This window comes from Thalia democratica, chromosome 5, assembly GCF_965202585.1.
Source record: "Thalia democratica chromosome 5, ktThaDemo2.hap1.1, whole genome shotgun sequence".
Lineage (NCBI taxonomy): Eukaryota > Metazoa > Chordata > Thaliacea > Salpida > Salpidae > Thalia > Thalia democratica.
Window position 1 is genome coordinate 28,984,433 of NC_139169.1, and position 20,440 is coordinate 29,004,872.

General features: G+C 26.0%; 1 protein-coding gene across 1 annotated transcript; it reads right to left on the reverse strand.

Moving 5' to 3' along the window:
- Positions 1 to 567: 567 nt before the first annotated feature.
- LOC145835997 (protein phosphatase 1D-like) lies at positions 568 to 18,817 on the reverse strand. Its single transcript, XM_082943773.1, has 8 exons — positions 18,631 to 18,817; positions 17,378 to 17,587; positions 16,492 to 16,729; positions 15,795 to 15,942; positions 14,447 to 14,581; positions 6,219 to 6,406; positions 3,762 to 3,907; positions 568 to 1,025 (listed from the first exon to the last, which is right to left on the reverse strand). The coding sequence occupies exons 1-8, from the start codon at positions 18,803 to 18,805 to the stop codon at positions 676 to 678; spliced, it is 1,590 nt and encodes a 529-aa protein (XP_082799899.1). The 5' UTR covers positions 18,806 to 18,817; the 3' UTR covers positions 568 to 675.
- Positions 18,818 to 20,440: the final 1,623 nt, after the last annotated feature.

Consider the following 20,440-nt stretch of genomic DNA (forward strand, 5'->3'; position numbering starts at 1 on the left):
TATACTATTAAGATTATCATTATTTATGTGATTATACTTCAATAAACTATTTGTGTTAATACAGTTAATTCATGTTTAAAATAATATTACACATATCTTTTAATGATTAGTGTTTTTTGAATCAAATAATTTTCAAATGACAAACTTAAAACACTAATTTTAAACCTAAATAACAAATTGTACCAAAATATTGGTAAAGTTTTAGTGTAAAAAGCAACCACAATAAAAAGGTTCGAATAAATACTACAATTCTTTAAAACAAAATCACAAAAAAAACACTCACACAAAAAACCTAAAAACCACATATTAACCAAGACTCACAACAAACGTACCTCAAAACAAATAAATAATAAATACTATTTGGTTATAAAAAAATTGCAACTGTTAGTTAAGTAAATTAAGTACTGATTACTGTATTGAAATTTAAAGATTTTCTTTGATAATAAATTAACTTTAGTTTATTTAACTTTACAAATGACTGTTTTAAATTATAAATTCCTTAAATTATAAAAAAAAATTCTTTTGATAATCCTTTCTGATTAAAACATTTATAATAAAAATTCAGCAAATATTTTTAATTTTGAAAATAATAAATTCACAACCACTTTATTTTCCCCAAGCACACAAAAACTCTATAAACCGCACTATTACAAAAATCACCAAAAAATATATATACTAAACATTTTCCTGTTTAATATCTGATTTAACCCACGAGGCCCGCTTCTTGGTAACAGGTTGGTAACCAGGTTCGTCTTCCGGGTTGCTACGCAGTTCCCGTTTCCATGGCGATACTTTGCACGTTTCCTGGGGTTTATTCTGTTTCAATGGGGAATTTTCTGAAAATTCAAGCTCTTTTTTGATATCTTTGAGCTCAAAGTTTTCCGTTTTGACAGGAACTTTATTTGGATTTTCAGCTTTCACAGGGTTTTTGTTTGTATTTACAGGACTTTTGGGTTCCTTTTTGATTAAATCCTCTTTTCTGGATTGGTCGGCAGCAAACTCTTGCTTTACTTTGTTTTCGAATCCTGAAAATGTTAAGCATTTATTTTTAACAGCACTAAATATGCGATAAACTTCAGTGAAACATATTTACATTATACTACAATAGTCTGTTACTGGAGGTTTAAATTTAAAAAAATTCCGGTGCTATGCTAAATTCTTCACTTTTGGTTAAACAATTAACCTAACAAGTTATTGGGTTGGCATCTTTTTATTAGTCAGAAAAAAAAGAGAACTAAGTATATATTTAGAATACTTTTATTTAATAGCCTGAATAAGCGGAATATGTATGAAAAAAAAATATTAAATATTTAATCACAATAAATACTTTTTATATATCCTTCGAAAAAAAAACAATAAAGACCATGGTGATTAAAAAGTATTTAAGTGTAAACCTAAATTATCTAGTGTGCTCACTTATATAACCACTATTTTAAAATTTTCATATATATTTTCATCCTTTGCAGCTTAGCAAACTATTAAAACTATAAACAAAAAAAGAGCTTGCAAAACTTTTGTTTGCAGTTATTTAAGATCTGCAAACAAGAATAAAATTAATGCTCAACATACAATAACCCATTTCTAAAAACATATTGTATTTAAAAAGCACTAAACTTCAGCAGAACATATTGTTTTCAAACTACAATGTTTTCAAAAACAAAGTTGCATAAATGGAGTTTTCTAAACTACAGAATTCGTTTGAAATTGAAAGTTGTAGTTTTTTTGGATTATTTGGTACATAAACCAAATTGTCAAACTAACTGATTATATAAAATAGTTTTTACTTTCAAAAGTACCATTTCAATATTTCAATAATTAGAAAACTACATAAAATATTCATCTTTGAAAACAATTTATAATTCACTTAACAATAACAAAAAATAAAGATTACTGATTAATTAATCTAAAAAATATTTTTCACTATTTTTAAAGATTTGAGTAATTTTACTTTCTTAATTTTTTTGTTAAGTTTGTAAAAAAAATAACATGCTGCAAAAGTAACACGTCCAATAATATATAAACTGCATAAAATTTTTTAATTTTTAAAGTTTTACTTCTAAAAAAATCTAAAACAACTATAAAAATATTCATATGTACTTTATAATATTAGTTAAGCAAAACCTTTTATTAAAATACAGTCAAATTTTATTTTTGGAAAATACTCTTTTTTATTTTACAGTAGCCATCAAAAACCTTATTTTTGCTTAAGTTATTCAAATCAGCTACCTGTCTTAGTTTAAAGCTTAATAAAACCTGAATTTCATAGCATACTTTAGGTAATAGGCCATGTCATATAAAAAAATAACAGTTTCAAGTTCAAAACAAATAGTTTACAATCAGGTAATAAATTGCCTATTTTTATTCTATAAAAGTACCGATTAGTAATAGTATTAATTTAAACTTATGAGCAACAAATTTGAATAAAACCAGTATTGTTTTTTCAATTAAGAAATTGTTCTACTGGCTATAAATACTTAGACATAAACAAAATAAAAGTTTAAAACAATATACTTACAAAGAAAAACAATTATTTTCATTTATATCGTTCATATTTTTTAATTTCATATAATGTTGTACTTTATAATTTATATTAACATTGAACATAACAAAAACTTTCATTAATTATCTTTTCGTTGTTATTTAAAAAAATAAACTATTAATATTAACCAAGTTCACTTTTAAGTCAAGTAGTGTCAATAGAAAGATTTCTAAGAATGTTTCAATTTGTATATTTTTAAGACTTTATTTAAAACACCTATTGTGTCATCTTAACATAAGTACATGTATTACATTTAACACGTAACATGTTACTTTTATTTTACTTTTAGCACACATTTATTAGCTGAACCTAAAAGTTATGTCTTATCAGGTGCAAGTAACAAATTACTAATAAACTAAATAAAACAATATTAGATTCTAAAAATTAATTTAAAACAAAATTTTAACTAGTCAAATGAACTATGTTTTTGAAAATATTTTTGCACGAATATTTTCTTGAGGAGTCTTAAATATAATAATTTTCTTTCTTAAATATAAGTATTTTATTTTCAAGTAGTCTGTTTATACAATAAGAATACTTCAACTACTTATAATAGTATCATGAATACTATTATCATTTCATAGTGTTACATGAAACTTACAATATAAAATTACTTATATAAATTACAAAATATAGATTTATGCAAACTTTAGTAAAAAGAACATCAAGTCATATCAATACATAAAACCAAAGTCTAAAATTAAATTACTTTATACTTTAGGTCTATTCCGTATACATAATTGTATACTTTGAAATGGTATTGTGTTTTAAAATCTAAAAACTAACAAAAACAAGTTTATAACCTATTAACATTTTAACTATTGAAAAAAAGTTAGTTTACTTTATTCTTACATTTTAAATTACTAATAATACATTTTTGTATAACGTTATTTTGCTTAAGGGTTCACTTTAAGCACAGCACCAAAGCACATACAGGAAGTTACTCAGCAAAGTAACAGTAGTTAATCGCAAAAAAAAAACAAGACACTTTTGTTTAAAAGTGCATACTCGTAAGAAAGATTACTACAACTAACCATTATTTTAATGTTAAGAATCATACATTTTAAATAGTTAAAAAATAAACACTTATTCACCACTTTCATAAATTGCAGATAGCAGGATGTTATTATTATTTAAATAAAGTTATACTACTTTTAAAACGACAAACTTTTTACTGAAGATAACAACTTGCTTAAAAATGTTATTATGACGTCATACCAACCGAAGAACATTTCTCCCGTCAGCAGAGTGTTCAACACTTCCTGGTTGCAGTTGTTAGGTATCAGGATTCCACCTTCAGGTTTTCTGTGCAGCAGTTTTCCTGAACTTCCTGAATTTTTTGAACAGTTCTCGTTTGCTCCGTTGATACTGAAAAATAAAAAATAAGTTAAAATAAATTTTAAGAGATTGAAAATATTACTTTTTTTAATGTTAATTGTTTGATAAAATTTTGTTTGAATTATCACTTAGCTTGTCTGTAGTATCTGAGAAACCCTCTCTGTCATCATTGGATTTAAATAAAACAAAAAAGATTAAAACAAAAATATCGCTTAGTGATCGATATATTCAAAATAAATTTATTTACAAATATCTTGAAACGTTTTATTACTATTATGTAAAAAACTATGTTTACAATCTTAACGTTCATAAATTTTAAATTAAACTTTGAACAACGTATGATATAAAACCTATGATAAAGAAGTGTCACAAATAAATTTCAAATAATTATTTTTCTTCAATGTTGTGTGCTAAGTACTAAAAACAAAAACTATATTTTAAGTTTTAAAAAGTTGTAGTCATAACATAGTCAGTTTGCAAACAACTGTACAATCAATAGAAACAAATCACTTATTTTTAATGTACATTTATTAGTAAAATACAATAAACAATAAAATATTTTTTTATTTATAACTTAATAGGTTTTAATTGATTTGTTATTTAAAAGACTGGTCGCAATAAAATAATTAAACCTTGTTTAGACAGTTGATAATACAAGATAAGTTCAAATTAAAATTTAAAAATATAACAAGCAAGGTCTTAAAGGCTATTTTGTTTATTTTAACTCTTTAATAATTTAAACATTAGCCTTTGCACGCTCAATGATTAAAAACATAATAATATATATTTTAAAATATAATAATAATTAGCAAAGAAACTTTTTTTAATACCTTTTTTTCTCGTGATAAACAAATAATACTTCATTTATACTGCATAAGCAAGTTGAAAATAATTTTTTTTAATTAGATATAATTGCATAGTCTGCTAATCTTAGAGTTATGTTACAATATTTTAACAACTTATTTTTTTACAAACAATAAAGTAAAAAAAAACATGTGATAACACTTTATACAGGAAACTCACACTACTTAAAATATTTCTGATAATGATACAAAGGTATAAAAAAATACCATATAACGGGTATTTATGATATTTTATTTTTATAATATTACAAAAACAGTATTGATATGAATGTTATTAATGTTTTTTTTTAAACAATTTTTTTTCGATAATTAAGATATTGAGCTATAATTAAACATGTTGTTTTACTCTACTAATGTAAGAAGTTATTCAAATAATAAAAAAAAAGAGTATATATATTAAATTTTATGTTTTTCTTAGTAGAATTATTTTACGAACTTTAGAAAAATTTAATTGGTTAAGATTAATACTATTTTTTAGCTGGAAAAAATCTTTATTGAAATTTAAAATGTTCATTAATCTAGGCGATTACTTTAAGCTTTAGAAATTTAGGAAAAAAAAGAAAATGTTACTTTTCAAAATAACTATTTTGTTTCTATTAGGACCAGGTCTTAAATACTTTGATTGCTTATTATTTTTCGTTAAATAAACAATGTTCTTTTATAAAAACTTATGATTCACAATAATTTTATTTCCAAGAAATTTTAAAAATTTATAAGTCATAAACTGAAAATGAAGCAAATTAAATACAAAGAGTCTAAAAGGTAGTTGTATAAAACAGAAAAACATAAAACTTTTTATCTATCAATGCTGTACAACTTTATTGAAAAAGCAGAGAAATTTGCACAAAATAAATTGTAAAACAAGAATAATTTTTAAATAACCGCTGCAAAGTTTATAAACGGACAAACAACAGTTAAGAAGACAAACACTATGTAACACTAAGATTTTTCTATAATCTTCAGAACTTTTTTTTCAGAACCACAGCAAGGATTTTCAATGTTTCGGGGCAATACTAAGAAGCTATAAAAATCAACAAACTATCATTCGTGTATTGCACAACAAATTATAAGAAAACGTTTCAGTTGCAACTTCAATTTTTCTATTTTTCTTTTGTGGCATATCCCAAATCTTTATAAACTTTTTGCAGGCAGAACTGATGTATACAAAAGTAAAAAAATTTTATTTATAATCTTGAATAACATACTTTTATTGAATATATGCATAATTTAAATGCTTAAGTATACAATTTTGTGTGTAAATTAATAAAAGTGTTAATGTTCAAACCATATGAAAAGTATGAAAAAAAAAGCATATATGATTAAAGTTGACAACATTAAAAAAAGTAAGTAATTTAAACTATCGCATTTATGTTTGATCATTAGTATCAAGTTTGCATTACTGTTTCGCTAATTGAACACCAAGGTACTATAAACATGTAAATTACTAACAATAAAAAACATCTATATAAAATCCGAACCTGGGTGCGGACCACTGTTCGTTGTGCTGCTTCTTGCATTCGGGGCTTACCCACTTCTTTTCCATGGCAACCACCATCACCCCGATGTTGTCTGCCGCGCACCTTCGTTCCCGCCAACTCCGCAGCGCCACCTCCACCAAGTGGTGGGAAACTTTCGGCGGTGATTTGTCAGCAGTCGATTGGTGTTTCTGTTAGAATATACAAGTATTTTAAATAAGCTTAAACAAACTTGTGATTCATTATTTTTGTGTATATTTTCGATATACTCAAAAATTTGTCGGTTTGGTGCTTCTGTGAGGGATTTTTTCTGATTAAATTAAATTAACTTTTGTGCCTGATTACCAATTAAAACTTAGAGCTTCTTTTAGTGTTTAGCTGTGGAAAAGAACTTGGAAACTTTAATAATTGTTTTTGGTAGGGAAAGTTTTAGTTTAAATTTAGTTCAATAACTTGGTTAATATTATATCCTTGGTGGTGAGAAATTTCGGAAGGAGTAGGGTTATCCCGTTCGTCAGAAGTTGAGTAGTGTTTCTGATTTAAAAAAAAATATGAATAGAATTTGATTAAAAGTTGGAAGCAAACTTTTGCTGTGTAGTTGTGTTACGTCACTACAAACATTTGTTGCAAGTTTTTTGGATCAATAAAAAATGTGTGTGTTTTGAAATCTAGTTCACCTAAACATACCTTTGGTATGGCGTTAACGGTTTTTAATAATGCTCATTGACTAAATGATTTTTTCTCGAAGTCAATTTATATTTAAAGTTGACTGTAAGAAACACCCCACTAACAATTGCTTCATATAATGCCTTTTTATGTTTAAGCTGGTATTTCATCAGCTTTACATGTAGATTTCTTCATTCATGACGAGTTGTTCTTGTATTAAATTCACTTGTATTTATTTGTAAATTATAAGCGAACGTTTGCTGTATTTAGTATACTACGTCACTACAAATTTTGCTGTAAAAACTTTGAATCTTAGAAGCTATGAAAAAATGTGTGATTGTTGCTTCTGGTATAGTGTCAATGGAGTTTTCAAAAAGTTTGTTAATCAGTCTGTACTTAAGCTTATCAAAATTGTACAAACTTGTGTTCATGATAGAAAAAGGAAATCTTGCATATAGGGTTGTTGTTACCTTTTTAGGTGTTAAGTTGTGCTTCTGTTGGGATAATTCAATAAGTTTATATTTTGATTAACATAGTACTGTTGATGCAGAAAATACTTTTGATCAAGTTTAAACAAATTTATTAGTTATGTCTTTTTCTAAGGAAATTAGACCTACCTCCGACAATGAAGCGGAAATAAATTCTTAAGTTTTACGAATTGTGTGAAAATATTTATGTAACATTTTTTTAAATATTGTTTACTAAGGTTTTAAAATACAAATTTTAGTTGGAAATCTATTTTACTGCAGTTGTTAGTGAATTTTTTTAAGTGTTTCCCATATCCTTAAAAGTTTGAATTATTATGTTTTAGCGGATGTTTTTTAATGAATATTACAACATTAACTTAACCCCAATTATGTTTTTCTCCGTTTTAATAACTTATACATAAACATTGTGTACAGTATTTAAAAAAGTGAAAAAAGTCTAGTACTCAAGTATGTTTTATTAAACTTTTGAACACTTAAGGAAGTTGGTTAAAAGACTTATGTCTCGCTGATTTATAAAATCTTATAACTTTTTTGTAAAACAACTTTGCATTACTAAAGTAAAAAAAACTCATGACTGTATGATTTGCTCTAAAGTATTTAATAACTAAATTTCGATTTTACTGTTCGAGCAGCTTCAATTTTCTAGAGCTATTCAAATTAAGTTTTACATTTCAGCTGACATTCATCAGCTTTACAAATATAATGAAATAAACGGTTTGCATCATTGAATAGATTAAATTTTTTATATATACAAATTTTAAACAAAAGTTTGTTGTTTTTGTTATGTTACGTCACTACGAAGGTTTGGGGTATAAACATTGAATTGTTACAATTATAAAAAATTTAGATTTTTGTGTTGAACCTACTCTTTTTATGACAACATTTTATTTGTATGGGTTGAGCTGATGAAAAACAGATCATCAAAAAGTTTAATTTATTGATGATGACCAGTGGATCAATAAGTGTTTATTTATATATACGAAATGGAAACAAACATGTTTTTGCTATTTACGTCGGCATCGACAACTAGCTATCATATTTTAATTTAATTAACTATGAAAGTTTTGTGTGATGTGAGAGTGAACTGAATTTTCAAATTTAAAACTTTCAAACACTAGCCTTTACTTTAAAGAATCAAAATTGTAGGAGCTTGTTTGTATAGTGTTTTTTTTGGAAAATTTATTTTTAAAATAAGAAATAGTTTTGTTTTAAACATTTTTTTAATACTAACTTTTAATATATTCGGTTTTCGGAGTGTGAACCGTAGCAATCAAATTAGTTTTCTAGATATTTTTAAAGTTAAAGACAACTGGGTCGTTTTAATTTAAAAAAAATATTAGATGTATAATGCTTTGCAACGCAATTAATATTTTTGTCAGGGTTGCCAAAAGCCAATCTGAGTTTATGAGCTAAACAAAAAAGTAATTCTAAAGATTTGTACATAAGAGTATAATTAAAGTCATAAATATAACAAACAACTTCGATAGAAGTAAAAACACAACTTTTAAAAAAGAAACTTAAAAATGAAAATTTAGTTTTTGATTCAGAAAAAAAGTAAATCAAAGCTGCTTATTTAGAAAAAAAATAAATAGAGTTAAACGGAGTATGTGACAAATCTGTCATGTAGCTAAAGCCCCTCTTTGCCAGTCAAAATTAACTATTGAGGCTGTTGGAGTATAAAGTTTTTTAAATATTACATTGGGTTTAATAACCAAGAACGCACTGACAATGCCCATACCCAGTTCTATTAATGAAATTTGTTTGTGGTTTAATGTAGATTGTTCAGGCTAATGACTTAACAGCCATTTAAATATCACCGTTACAATACAATCAAGTACTTCTAAAAGAAGCCATATTAATATATACGGGTTTGAAACCAATGTTTGCGGGATAGTTTTTTTTTACGTCACTATAAAAGTTTGATGAATTTTTTTAAACAGTTGGCGAAAAGAGTGTGATTACTAAAAATGCAAAGAAATCTCGCATATCATTTTTCTGGATATTTTCAATTTAAAAAATCTAAATAACATAAAACTTTTAAAAACTGTTAAACTTCACTTTAAATAAATCTTATTTAGTTGTTTATGTCTATTTTATCATATTGTATTTAATTATTAAATTTAAAATACAACTTATGGTTTATTTATTTTAAATTCAACAAACTATGTTTTAGAATGAAATCTTAAAAAAAGTATATAAAACTGAGCTGATTTACGAGCAGAAAATTGTTTTAAAATATAAAAATTACAGAAAAAGATGGAACCTAAATTACTATAAATCAATCATCATACTTTTATTTTCTAATTAAAGAAAGTATATCCCGATAAAGTAGAACTTATAAATTACCTTGGGAAGGTTCATTAAATAATATCAATATTAAATATGTTTAAAACTTCAAAACAAAGATAAAATATTTATAAACTTTTGTGAACCTATAACATACATTAACTATACTTTGTGAATGCACCTAACAGTGTGGATTAATTTATATTTTCTGGTTCAAATTTTTCCTCTTTGTTATTACGAAATAATTGAGTGTGGTTAATTCATAAATTTTACGCAAGTTACTTTACAGTGTCTCGGATATTTCATAGATATTTCAAAAGTAGCAAGTTTCAACAAGCTGATACGTTTAGACAAGAAAAAATGACTTTTTTGATTGATTGGGTTTAAAAGACAGTTAACTCAAAACTAATTACTTTATAATCAAATGTGGAATTTGATGTTTTATCAGCTTACCAATTCAACTAAAATATATTTTTAATAAGCTGATGTGTAATCAACTTTAAAAATGACTACATGTTCTAACCAAGGGCAAGGGCTTCATCAATTGACTTTTTTTTTATTTAAGCTAATATTTTATCAGCTTTACAAATATATTAAATAATGAATTTTTTACATTAACAAATAAACCATACTTCGATTTGTATACAAATTATAAGCGAACGTTTGCTGTGTTTAGTATAATACGTCACTGCAAAAAATTGGTGCAAAAACTTAGTTAAATAGTTGTGAAAAAATGTTTGCAATTCAAGAGTTGGTTTGGCTAATCTTGTCTTTGGTAAAGTGTTAATGAAATTTTAAAAGTCTTTGTGAATTAGTCTTTGCTTAAACTTATCAAAATTGAACGAGCTTGTGTTCAAAATAAAACAAGGTGGTAAGAAATCATGCATAGAGAGGTGTTTTCAACCTTTTCAGATGTTGGGTTAATTAAGAAGTTTTTTAAGTTACATGGTGCTGTTGATGCGAAAATACTTTAAGAAAATTTACCAGCAATGTCATTTTCTCTAGAAATTATATCTACACCTCCGATTGTGAAAAAACGATAGCGGAAACAAATTTTAAAGCTTTAAGAACTGTGTAACATTTTCAACACGTTTTCCAGCGCTTGCAAGTACTTCGCGTACTTAACGTACTTATGAGCCAGCTGCAGCGAGAAAATCTACTCGCGATCTCTCTCTGATTTTTTCCGCTACCTGGCGCTGCAATCTTCCCTGACCGTGCAGAATCGCGGGTGAAGTTTGAAGGAATGTCCGAAACTTCCTTGTAAGTCTTGTCATTGTACACAGTGGAGGTTTGCAAAACACCGACCTGCGCACACCATGATTATTTTCGTTTAAAATTTTATTGGAAAATGACACTTTGCTGGAAGGTTGCTGGCTTTTTTAACATCTTTCCCACACCCACAATCTAGAGTGTCTGTTTTAAGCAGACATTTTATTTTGAAATTTTAAACATTAACTGGATTTCAGTCATGATTTACTCCGTTTCAAAAACCTTTCACACAAATACTATCATTTGCACGAAAAGGACGAATTACAGACCGCTGAGCAACAGATAAAAACAGCACAATATTTGAACATCTTTTTAATTGCACACCCTGTCAAAACTCAAACATAGTTCAAAACTTTAAAATTTTGAAACGATGTGAACAGAGCGAACTCTACAGTCTGGAATAAATATTGATTACGACTAAGTATAAATTAAAGCTCTTGAATAAGAGCGACCTAAGTTAAATACGCAAATAGCATTAAATAGAAAAGCAAAATTATTTCTAATTTATTAGTATCTTACTTTAGCTTTACTTATTAAATCTCTAAATTTTGTATTTATTTTGAATTTATTCATACGTCATAACTTGAAGTTTTTTTTTAAACTGTTTACTAATCTTTTTTCCAATTTCATTTAATATTTACCACTTGAAAATGGAACTAGTATAGTTTTGAAAAGGTTTGTGAAATAAAATAGAAAACAAAATGAGTAATATGTTAATAATAAGTTACAAATGGTATATTTTACCAAATATTGTGTATTGTATTTAAAAAATGTACACAGTCTAATAATAATACTAAAGAGTTTTCTGTTAATTTTTTTTAAACACTTATGTAAGTTGCCTTGTTTTTAGGAAAGAAATTAAGTTTTTAAATGACTTATGTCTCACTGAACTATAAGATTATATACAGTATTAAACTACTTTTCGCAAAACAACTGTTCATATTTCAATTTCTAAAAAATTCATGACTGTATGTTTTGCTATAAAGTTTAATTAAGTACTTTATAACTAAATTTTGACTTCCTTGTTTAACCTACATCTACTTTCAAAATATTTACAAATTAATTTTTAGCTTTGGGCTGATGTTCATCAGATTTAAAACTATGTTTCTACTTATGAGTCTATAAAATTTCGTAATTTAATATTAATTTGTATACAAATTCTAAACAAACGTTTGTTGTTTTTGTTATGTTATGCCACTACAAAAATTTGAAAATTAAACTAAAACTAAGATAAAATCTATGCTTTAAAGCTACTCCAAAATACAAAACCTGAACATTTTTTTGTGAATAAATACTTTTTGGTGTCTTTAATCGGTTATTTAAATCACAACATAAACAATTCAAACTTCATTAAAGTGCTACAGTCTTTTACAACCTGATAACTAGTATTATATTTATTTTTCATTAGCTGTATGAATTGTAGTTAGGCCTACTTAATTACTTTATGATGATATATTGACTTTGTTGTTTCACCGATGAGCTTTTTAACAACAAAGAGTGAGTTTTTAATATTAAGCTGATGTATAATCAGTTTTACAAACCTTTTACATTCATCAGTTTTCAAATTTTGAGTAATCTTTAAACGCTTATTTATATATAAAAGCTGTAAGCGAACGTTTGCGGTTACATTTTTTTACTGTGGATAATGTAATTTTTTTTATAATAAACCTTCCACAATAGTATTTAAGGACTGAAAAATTTATATAAGCTGGTGTGCCTCCACCTTCGCTAAATATTTAATTCTTTTGCTAATTCTGTTTACACGTAAGTTACTTATTTATAGATTCAAGATCGACGCGAACATTTGTGGGTTTCGTTATTTAAATGTGTTATAAAATATAGTAATTCTTTCACATTCCTCGCAAAGCTGAACATCGACCAGCTAATATACATTCTATCTGCCATTGAGCATCGATGTAAAATATTAAATAGAGTTAAAATTTAAAATTGATCACATTCAAATAACGAAACCCGCGAATGTTCCCTTCGATCTCGAATACATAAGTAGGATAACTAATGCTTTTACATCAAAAGCAGAATAATTAAATATTTACAAAGCTGGAGGTACACCAGCTTATAAAAAAAATTTCAGTCCCAGAATAACCTGTGGAAGGTTGGTGATAAAAAATATATAGTATATAGTTTAAGTTATCATAACTATATATACAAGATGGACTTGCAATTTTAGTTATGTCACGTCAGAACAAAAGTATGGTGCAAAAATTTAAATAATGCACTAAAATCTTGCATCGAGATTTTTGTTTTAACCAGTGATGTTCAGGGTCAAGTTTTTTTATTTAAGATATGAGGAGAGCCAGATAATTAAAAACTTTCAAAAAATTGATGCTAAGATTCAATCTAAATATAATTTTCTAACTTTTCTAAAACCTGTATTATTATGTCTGAATAAGTAATTATGAGAACTAGACAGATAATTTATGTTTTTTTTTTATTCTTTTATGGTTTGATTTTAAATTCAATAAACTTTCTTGTAAAAGAAAGTATTTAAAAAATTATACAAAGGTGGATTGATTCAAGAACAAATTTTTTTTTTAAGTTCAAAACAGCACAGAATAAAATAATACTGCGCCAAGATATAAAGGAAACTAAATTACTATGAATCAGTTATTATATTTTATCGGTTTGATTACGAAGACATATCCCAATAAAGTGCAAGTTAAAAGTATACCTTGACAAACTTTAATAAACATGTTTCTAACTCGTATAGTAACGAGAAAAAAAATTTAAATACTTGTAAACATACAATGTACATATTATATTTTGTAAAAGTATGTAATACTTTCATTTGATAATTCTTAATGGCTTAATTATGTATTTTCAGGAAGCTATTTCAAAAAACTTATTTTGATTTTTTATTCTAGTTTACTTAAAGTATCTTAGAATTAAATAACAATAAAAATACTTCTAACTTTATTAATGTCTTCAGTTGGTTACAAGCATCAATTAACTAACATTACAATTATTGTACTGATTTGTTCATTAGCTGTATGGTTGCTAATAAAGACAAATTAATTATTTCATAATTGAATGCAGACTTAGTTGTTTCATAGGCTTGCGAGTGTTCAAACGAATGATTTTTTATTTAAGCTGATGTATCATCAACTTTACAAATATGTAAAAGTCTGTCTGAATGATAGATGTTCATTTTATGTTTATTTATATATACACAAGGTGTAAGCGAATGTTTGTGGGTTTCATTATTTAGTTTTCAAATTTTCTTTACTGAATCTCTTAACTCAATTAGCAAAATGCTACAAACTTCAAATACAGAGTTTTTAACTAAGCTGGTTAACTCAACTTTACAAATTTTAGCAGTTATTTTCAGTCTGTACTCTGAGCTATTTACGATTAACTATATATACAGGCGTGTATCGAACATATCGAGGTTTCATTATTTCAGTGAGATCATTGTTTGAAACTTTCGAAATGCACATCATATTATCAAACAAATTTATTATAAAGTTTTCAACTAAACTGAAAATTCAAATAAAAACAACATACCTCCAATGTATCATTAAGTTCTTTCATGGCGTTTATGGGCGACACTACATTCCACAAACCGTCTGATGCGATTATGAACACGTATGAGTTACTTCGGTCAAGCCTGAACGTTGTTACATCTGGTATTGGTGAAACCTGAAGAAAATATATATTTTTCGTTTGATATTATTAAATTTTTTAATTGACCTGTCGAGTCATACACAGGGCATTGGTGAAACCTGGGAAAAAAATGCAATTTCAGTTGGTTTTTAATACTTTATTTCAGCCATACCTGAAATATTCATGTGGTAAACAGCTTGCTATTTGAATGTAAAGAATATAACAAAGCTTTAACGTCAGGTATAAGGAATATCTGAGAATTGAAAGTAAATATTGTTAGTACAAGATTCCACTGTACAGCAGAGATATCTATTTTTTTCAAAATTACAAATAAAATGTAATTATTTTTCGAATGAATAAGCATTTTTAAACTGTATAATAATATGTATTTAAATTATTAACACTAGCTGCATGACGGTTTTAGTGCGTGAAACAATAATGTTTACAACTGCTAAATAAACAAAAAAAAATTATTGCAACTCTGCCCCATAGTTTTTTCTCATTTATTTTTATTACAAACCTGCTTTTAAGACAATTTTATGTATTGTTTTTCACATATAACATTATTCATTCCTAGATAATACTATTACAAATGCATATTGGTTTACTATAAGTATTGCAAACATTTCCAACATATACTTCAAAACGTAAGTAAGATTAATAGAATTTTGAGCGCTATTTTGTTATATAATTAAATTATGAGTCATGAAAACGTATATAACTTTTGAAGCGTTTATTGCATGCGAGGTTTAAAACGTGGTGAACTTCAAAGTTGAAATTAAATTACAAGTAAAAATTAGCGATTTTTTGTTTGTACATTAAAATGAGTATAAAAAAGCTTATAAGCGAAATTACACCCTTAGTCTTTTTTCCGCTCGTGCATTTAATAAAATTGGTTTTATTACATATAAAAAATGCAATATTTCAAACCAGACAAACAACAGTTTCTATAACTCTTTTAACTTTATTTGAAAATTTCATTTACAGGTTAAAAGAAAGTTATCTCAACTACTTATTTTTGACAACCCAAATTATAAAAACACAGAAAAAATTGAATTAAAACCAACTAAACAAAAGTCAGACTTTAAAATCAAGTTTTTAGCAAAAGCTAACCTTTTTAGAACACAATAATATAAAATTAAATATTTAAACTTGTCTCGTCAATAAGCAGCAATCGCAATTCACAAGAAAATTATTCATAAGCAAATGTCCAGATTATTTTAACCATACTAAATAAAACAAAACTCACTGCGAATTCCCCACTCTTATCACTGTAGCTCCAAAAATCTCCAATTGACCTGGTGATTGCTAGGAATGGTATTTTCTCCACAACTCCCCCCTCCTTGTTGGATTGTCGCTCCCACACCACCCGCTGGAACCCTTGCTTCGCCTTGATGCTGTAAATAAAGATAAGTAATATAAAATAAAGAAATGTTAAGTTCAATATTGAGTCAAGTACTACCACTTAATAGGCAATGAAAAAGTATGGTAATAAAAAAATACCATTTAAAATAACCTCGAAAATATATAAAATGTGTTCTAAACCTGTATATAAAACAATGATTAGTTTCAAACAAGCAAAAAATTTAAAAAAATTAAAAATTTGCTATTTAGAAAAGGTAACGTATAAATATAACACATGAATATTTTGTAAACAATTCTTATTCAAACAAAAAAAAAAAAAAAGTCTTCTCCTCTAGGCTTACAGCCAGTTTCGAAATTCACTATAAATAAACTAATTAAAATAAAAACAAGTAAATATTTAAACAGCTGAAAATCCAAAACTATGTATGTTTTTAATAAGTAATAGGTTATAAAATAAAGTATAGTTAAAAATTTGAAAACAGAATACAACCACAACAAATTAACTTCTTTATACAAACGACTTAAGACACAAAAATGAACTATTATAATTAGTTTAACAAATAAATACAATCATAACATACCTTCCTCCCCTACTTTCTACCAATTTCTTCTCGCATTCATCCGACGGCTTGTGGTCTTTTGTGAGCACTTTGAACTGGTACCTGTCCTGGGAACTCCCCTCACATGATGGCTTGGTTCCCATGACAACGGTGCTGTCACCCACGTGGGCCACGTACAACCTACTTCCCCTCATCACCAGTAGTGATGCTGTGGTTCCGGCTGTTGATGGGTATCCCTGCTTGTGACGCTTCCATGTTGCTAAAGTGAGTTTTAATGAAGTTTTATTTTTGCTGATTTTTGAAGCAAAGACAGGTAAATCGAAAAACATAGCATTAATAACCAACTATATGAAGTTGTTGTTTACAGTAATAAATTGTGTGAGTTTAAAAAATACATGTAAAAATGTATTACGTTTGAAGTTAAAGGCTAAAATAAAAAATTAATACTTGCATACTATTAGTGTTTTATATAAAATTTTATTTTGATAAAAATTAATATGACAAAAAAAAATGAATCAACTTAAAATTTTAATAACATTTTTGATTTGGAAACTTATTTTTAACAAAGTTTCATATTCGAAGTAAGAGTTTAAACAAGTCTTAACTAATAAAATATCAATTTAAACAAAAAAATCTAAAAAATAATATTTTAAATTTGAAATCACCTCAATAATCTTTTTTTATAAATTTAATAGTTTTTCTGTTTTTATAGCTTCCCATAAAAAAAGTTATGAATATTTTATACATATTAAAGTAATTTATCTAAGACTACCAAAACAGTAGAAAATATCAAAACATACATATTGGTTTCTTATAAATTTAAAAGTAGAAGTTGAATAACATTTTCAAAATCATTTTAATAAAAAATATTTAATACTTTAAAAACTAAACAAACAACTCAACTAACGATTATTCTTCTGTTCCTTGTACATTTTCTCGTGTATCCACGTAAAACTCTCCTTTATAGCTTCCACGCTCTCTTCCTCACTACCGCTCATGAACTTTTTCTGCTTCTTCAGGTGCTCTACTAAATGCAACTTGCAGTACTCTGCGCACTCCGACCCCCCGTGGCCGTCGAACACCGCCCACGCACAGAACTCCTCCTTTGAAGGTGAGTCTGTTTGGGAGGAGAAATTAAAATAAACAGAAAACAGATATAAATGAGAAATACAAATAACTTCAAAACAACTTTTTCTTCAATCAATACTGCAAAATAAAAAGCACACCAAATTGGTAGAAGATAATAATGTTTATAAAAAAAATTCCGCTCTAGTAAGTCTGTTTGGAAGGGTAGCTTATTATGAAGTAAAATAAGATTGATATAAAAGCTTTGGAAAGAGGGGAGATTGTTAAAATTTTGGAGTATTATATTTAAACATAAAACAAATTTCAATTAAAATATTAAAATGTACTACGAAAATGTTTTTTTCTCCAATTAATGCATTTTTCTTAAGAATTTGAAATCTGGAAAAAGAAGTGTATTCACTGGCAGAAGGCTATAAAAAATAAAACTTCTCTTCTTTGATGAGTCTGTTTCAAAGGGAGTAATGTTATAACTGCCCTAATTCTGGGAAATTATGTTAAATCATTTTATATTTGTTTTCATGCTGTTTGCCAAATCAGTTTTTTCCATAATAAAAAAGTATGACAATATAGTTGCTTTTATGGACAGAAAGATATAAAAAAATTATAGAGAATACCACTTTTGTTCAAAAACGTTTGTATGGTAGATAATTATAAAATAATAGAATTAATAGGAAATATACTACAGGTAAGAACAAAAATACTTATACAATAGTTGCTGCATTTGTTTTCCTAGAGTTTTAAAATCCAAAAAATCTACTCATGATTTAGTACCCACATTTATAAAGTTAAAAAAACTATGTTCAACGTTTGGTAAAAATAAAAAAATATATAACCATGAATCTGAAAATGTTTTTAATTGTTTCATGTTTCATTTAGATTTATCTTTTAAAAATAAAAAACGGTAAATTTTTAGGTAATAAAATTCCAACAACAGAATATTTGAGCAAAAATTTCTCAACTTTGCACAAAAAAAAAACAATTATTAGCAAGCAAAAAATCATCAAGTTAAAGACTCGTAATAAAATCAAACATAGAAAAACTAGTATGAAGTTCAATACAACGAACATAACAAACCATCATTTGATTTTTCGAAATCATAGAAGAGGAAGTCTTCCTGGTGAGGCCTTCCACCTTGCACAAGGTACCCGTCCACATCACAATTCCAACAAGGTATTGTTTCTTCATCGGTTTTATTTAAATAAGTTACTGTTTCTTCATTTGAACAAGGTATTGTTTCTTCATTTGACATATTGTGCTTTACTTAAAATCTAATAAAACTCACAATAAGAATGTTATGTACTTTAATGTTCTATAAAACAAACAAATGTTAATGAATACAACTATTTTTCTATATTTATATTGTTTCTTCATTTGACTTTTTGTGCTTTACTTAAAATCTAATAAAATTTACAATGAGAGTATTATGTACTTTAATGTTAACTGATGAGACAAACAAATTTAAATTAAAACAATTGTTTCTTTAAACAAGGTATTATTTCATAATATTGTATTGTGTTCAATTTGTTTATAACCTATTAAAACTTACATTTATAACTAAATTTTGAGATATAAAACAAGTTATTGTAAGTTATAAATGTTATCTACTTATTAAGCAAGTTACAGTTTCTTTATTTGACATTATTACTTATTTACAAACTATGAAGGAAAATGTTAAGAAAAAACAAAATTCTATGTTTTAATATTTAACACACTTCCAAGAAAAGAAATCATCAGTTTGCTTAATTACTGGTTTTACTAAACTAATTTTTGTCAACTGGTTTTATTTTTCAAATGTTGTATACAATATATTTAATTTTATATTTTTTCAATTGTTTTGTCTTTACTTTAACCATACACATATAATATGTTTTAATTTTTATACAAATGCATTTTGGTACAAACTAGCTTTAAGTTTGATAAAAAAATAGTGTATTGTATAAAATAGCTGAGTACTAACTTTATGCACAAATTAAAATATAGTTACTATAAGTATAAAGTAGTGAACTTATGGGCTGAACAATGCAATATTTAGGTGTACAGTATATAATATATATCTATATGCTAGAAACTGCGCATAATTTTTCAGATAAATTAGCCAAGTTGATTTCGAAAACAAATTATTAGTATTTCAGAGGATTAAAAACAAGTGGAAAATGTTTATGTGTTCAATGCAATTTGTATTTAAACTTTTTTTAATGAAATGTAAAAATATTATTTCAGTACAAAATTTTTTATCATTATTAGCACAAAAAACCTAAAAATATGAGTTTATATTAAAAAAGTAAATATGTGTTTGTAAACAGTTCATCATTTTTTAAAATATATTAATTAATGCATTTTAAGATGACTATCAAGTTAAGTATATAACATTTATAACTTGTATGTCACTTTTTTTAAATTGAAATAAAATTTTGCAATGAAATAAAAAAACAAAAAAAAGTTTAACATTTTTAGAAAAAAGCCTCATCAGTTGGTAAAAAATAAAAAAAATTTAGTCATATAACAAAATGATTTTATTAATAGTTTTAATAACAGTTATTTTTTACTTTAATAATTCCATAAATTACTTATGCTTTGTGTGGTTCGATAAAATCAAAATGCTTTATGCCAAATAAATATTCATTGTATCATTTCTAATATAGATATATAAAATCATCAATATTTCAAATATACAAAAATTTAAATTTATTTTAAACAATGCTGCTATATACCAAAAAAGATAAGTCTTGTGATTTTTATGTAAACTAAATTACTTTTAATCTTACACTAGTTGATGATAAACAAAAATACTTTGAAATTTGACCTACAAAACATATTAGTATAAAATTACAAGGCTTTCACACTCAGTCCTTCTCATATTTATGAAAACAAACTAAGTCAGTAT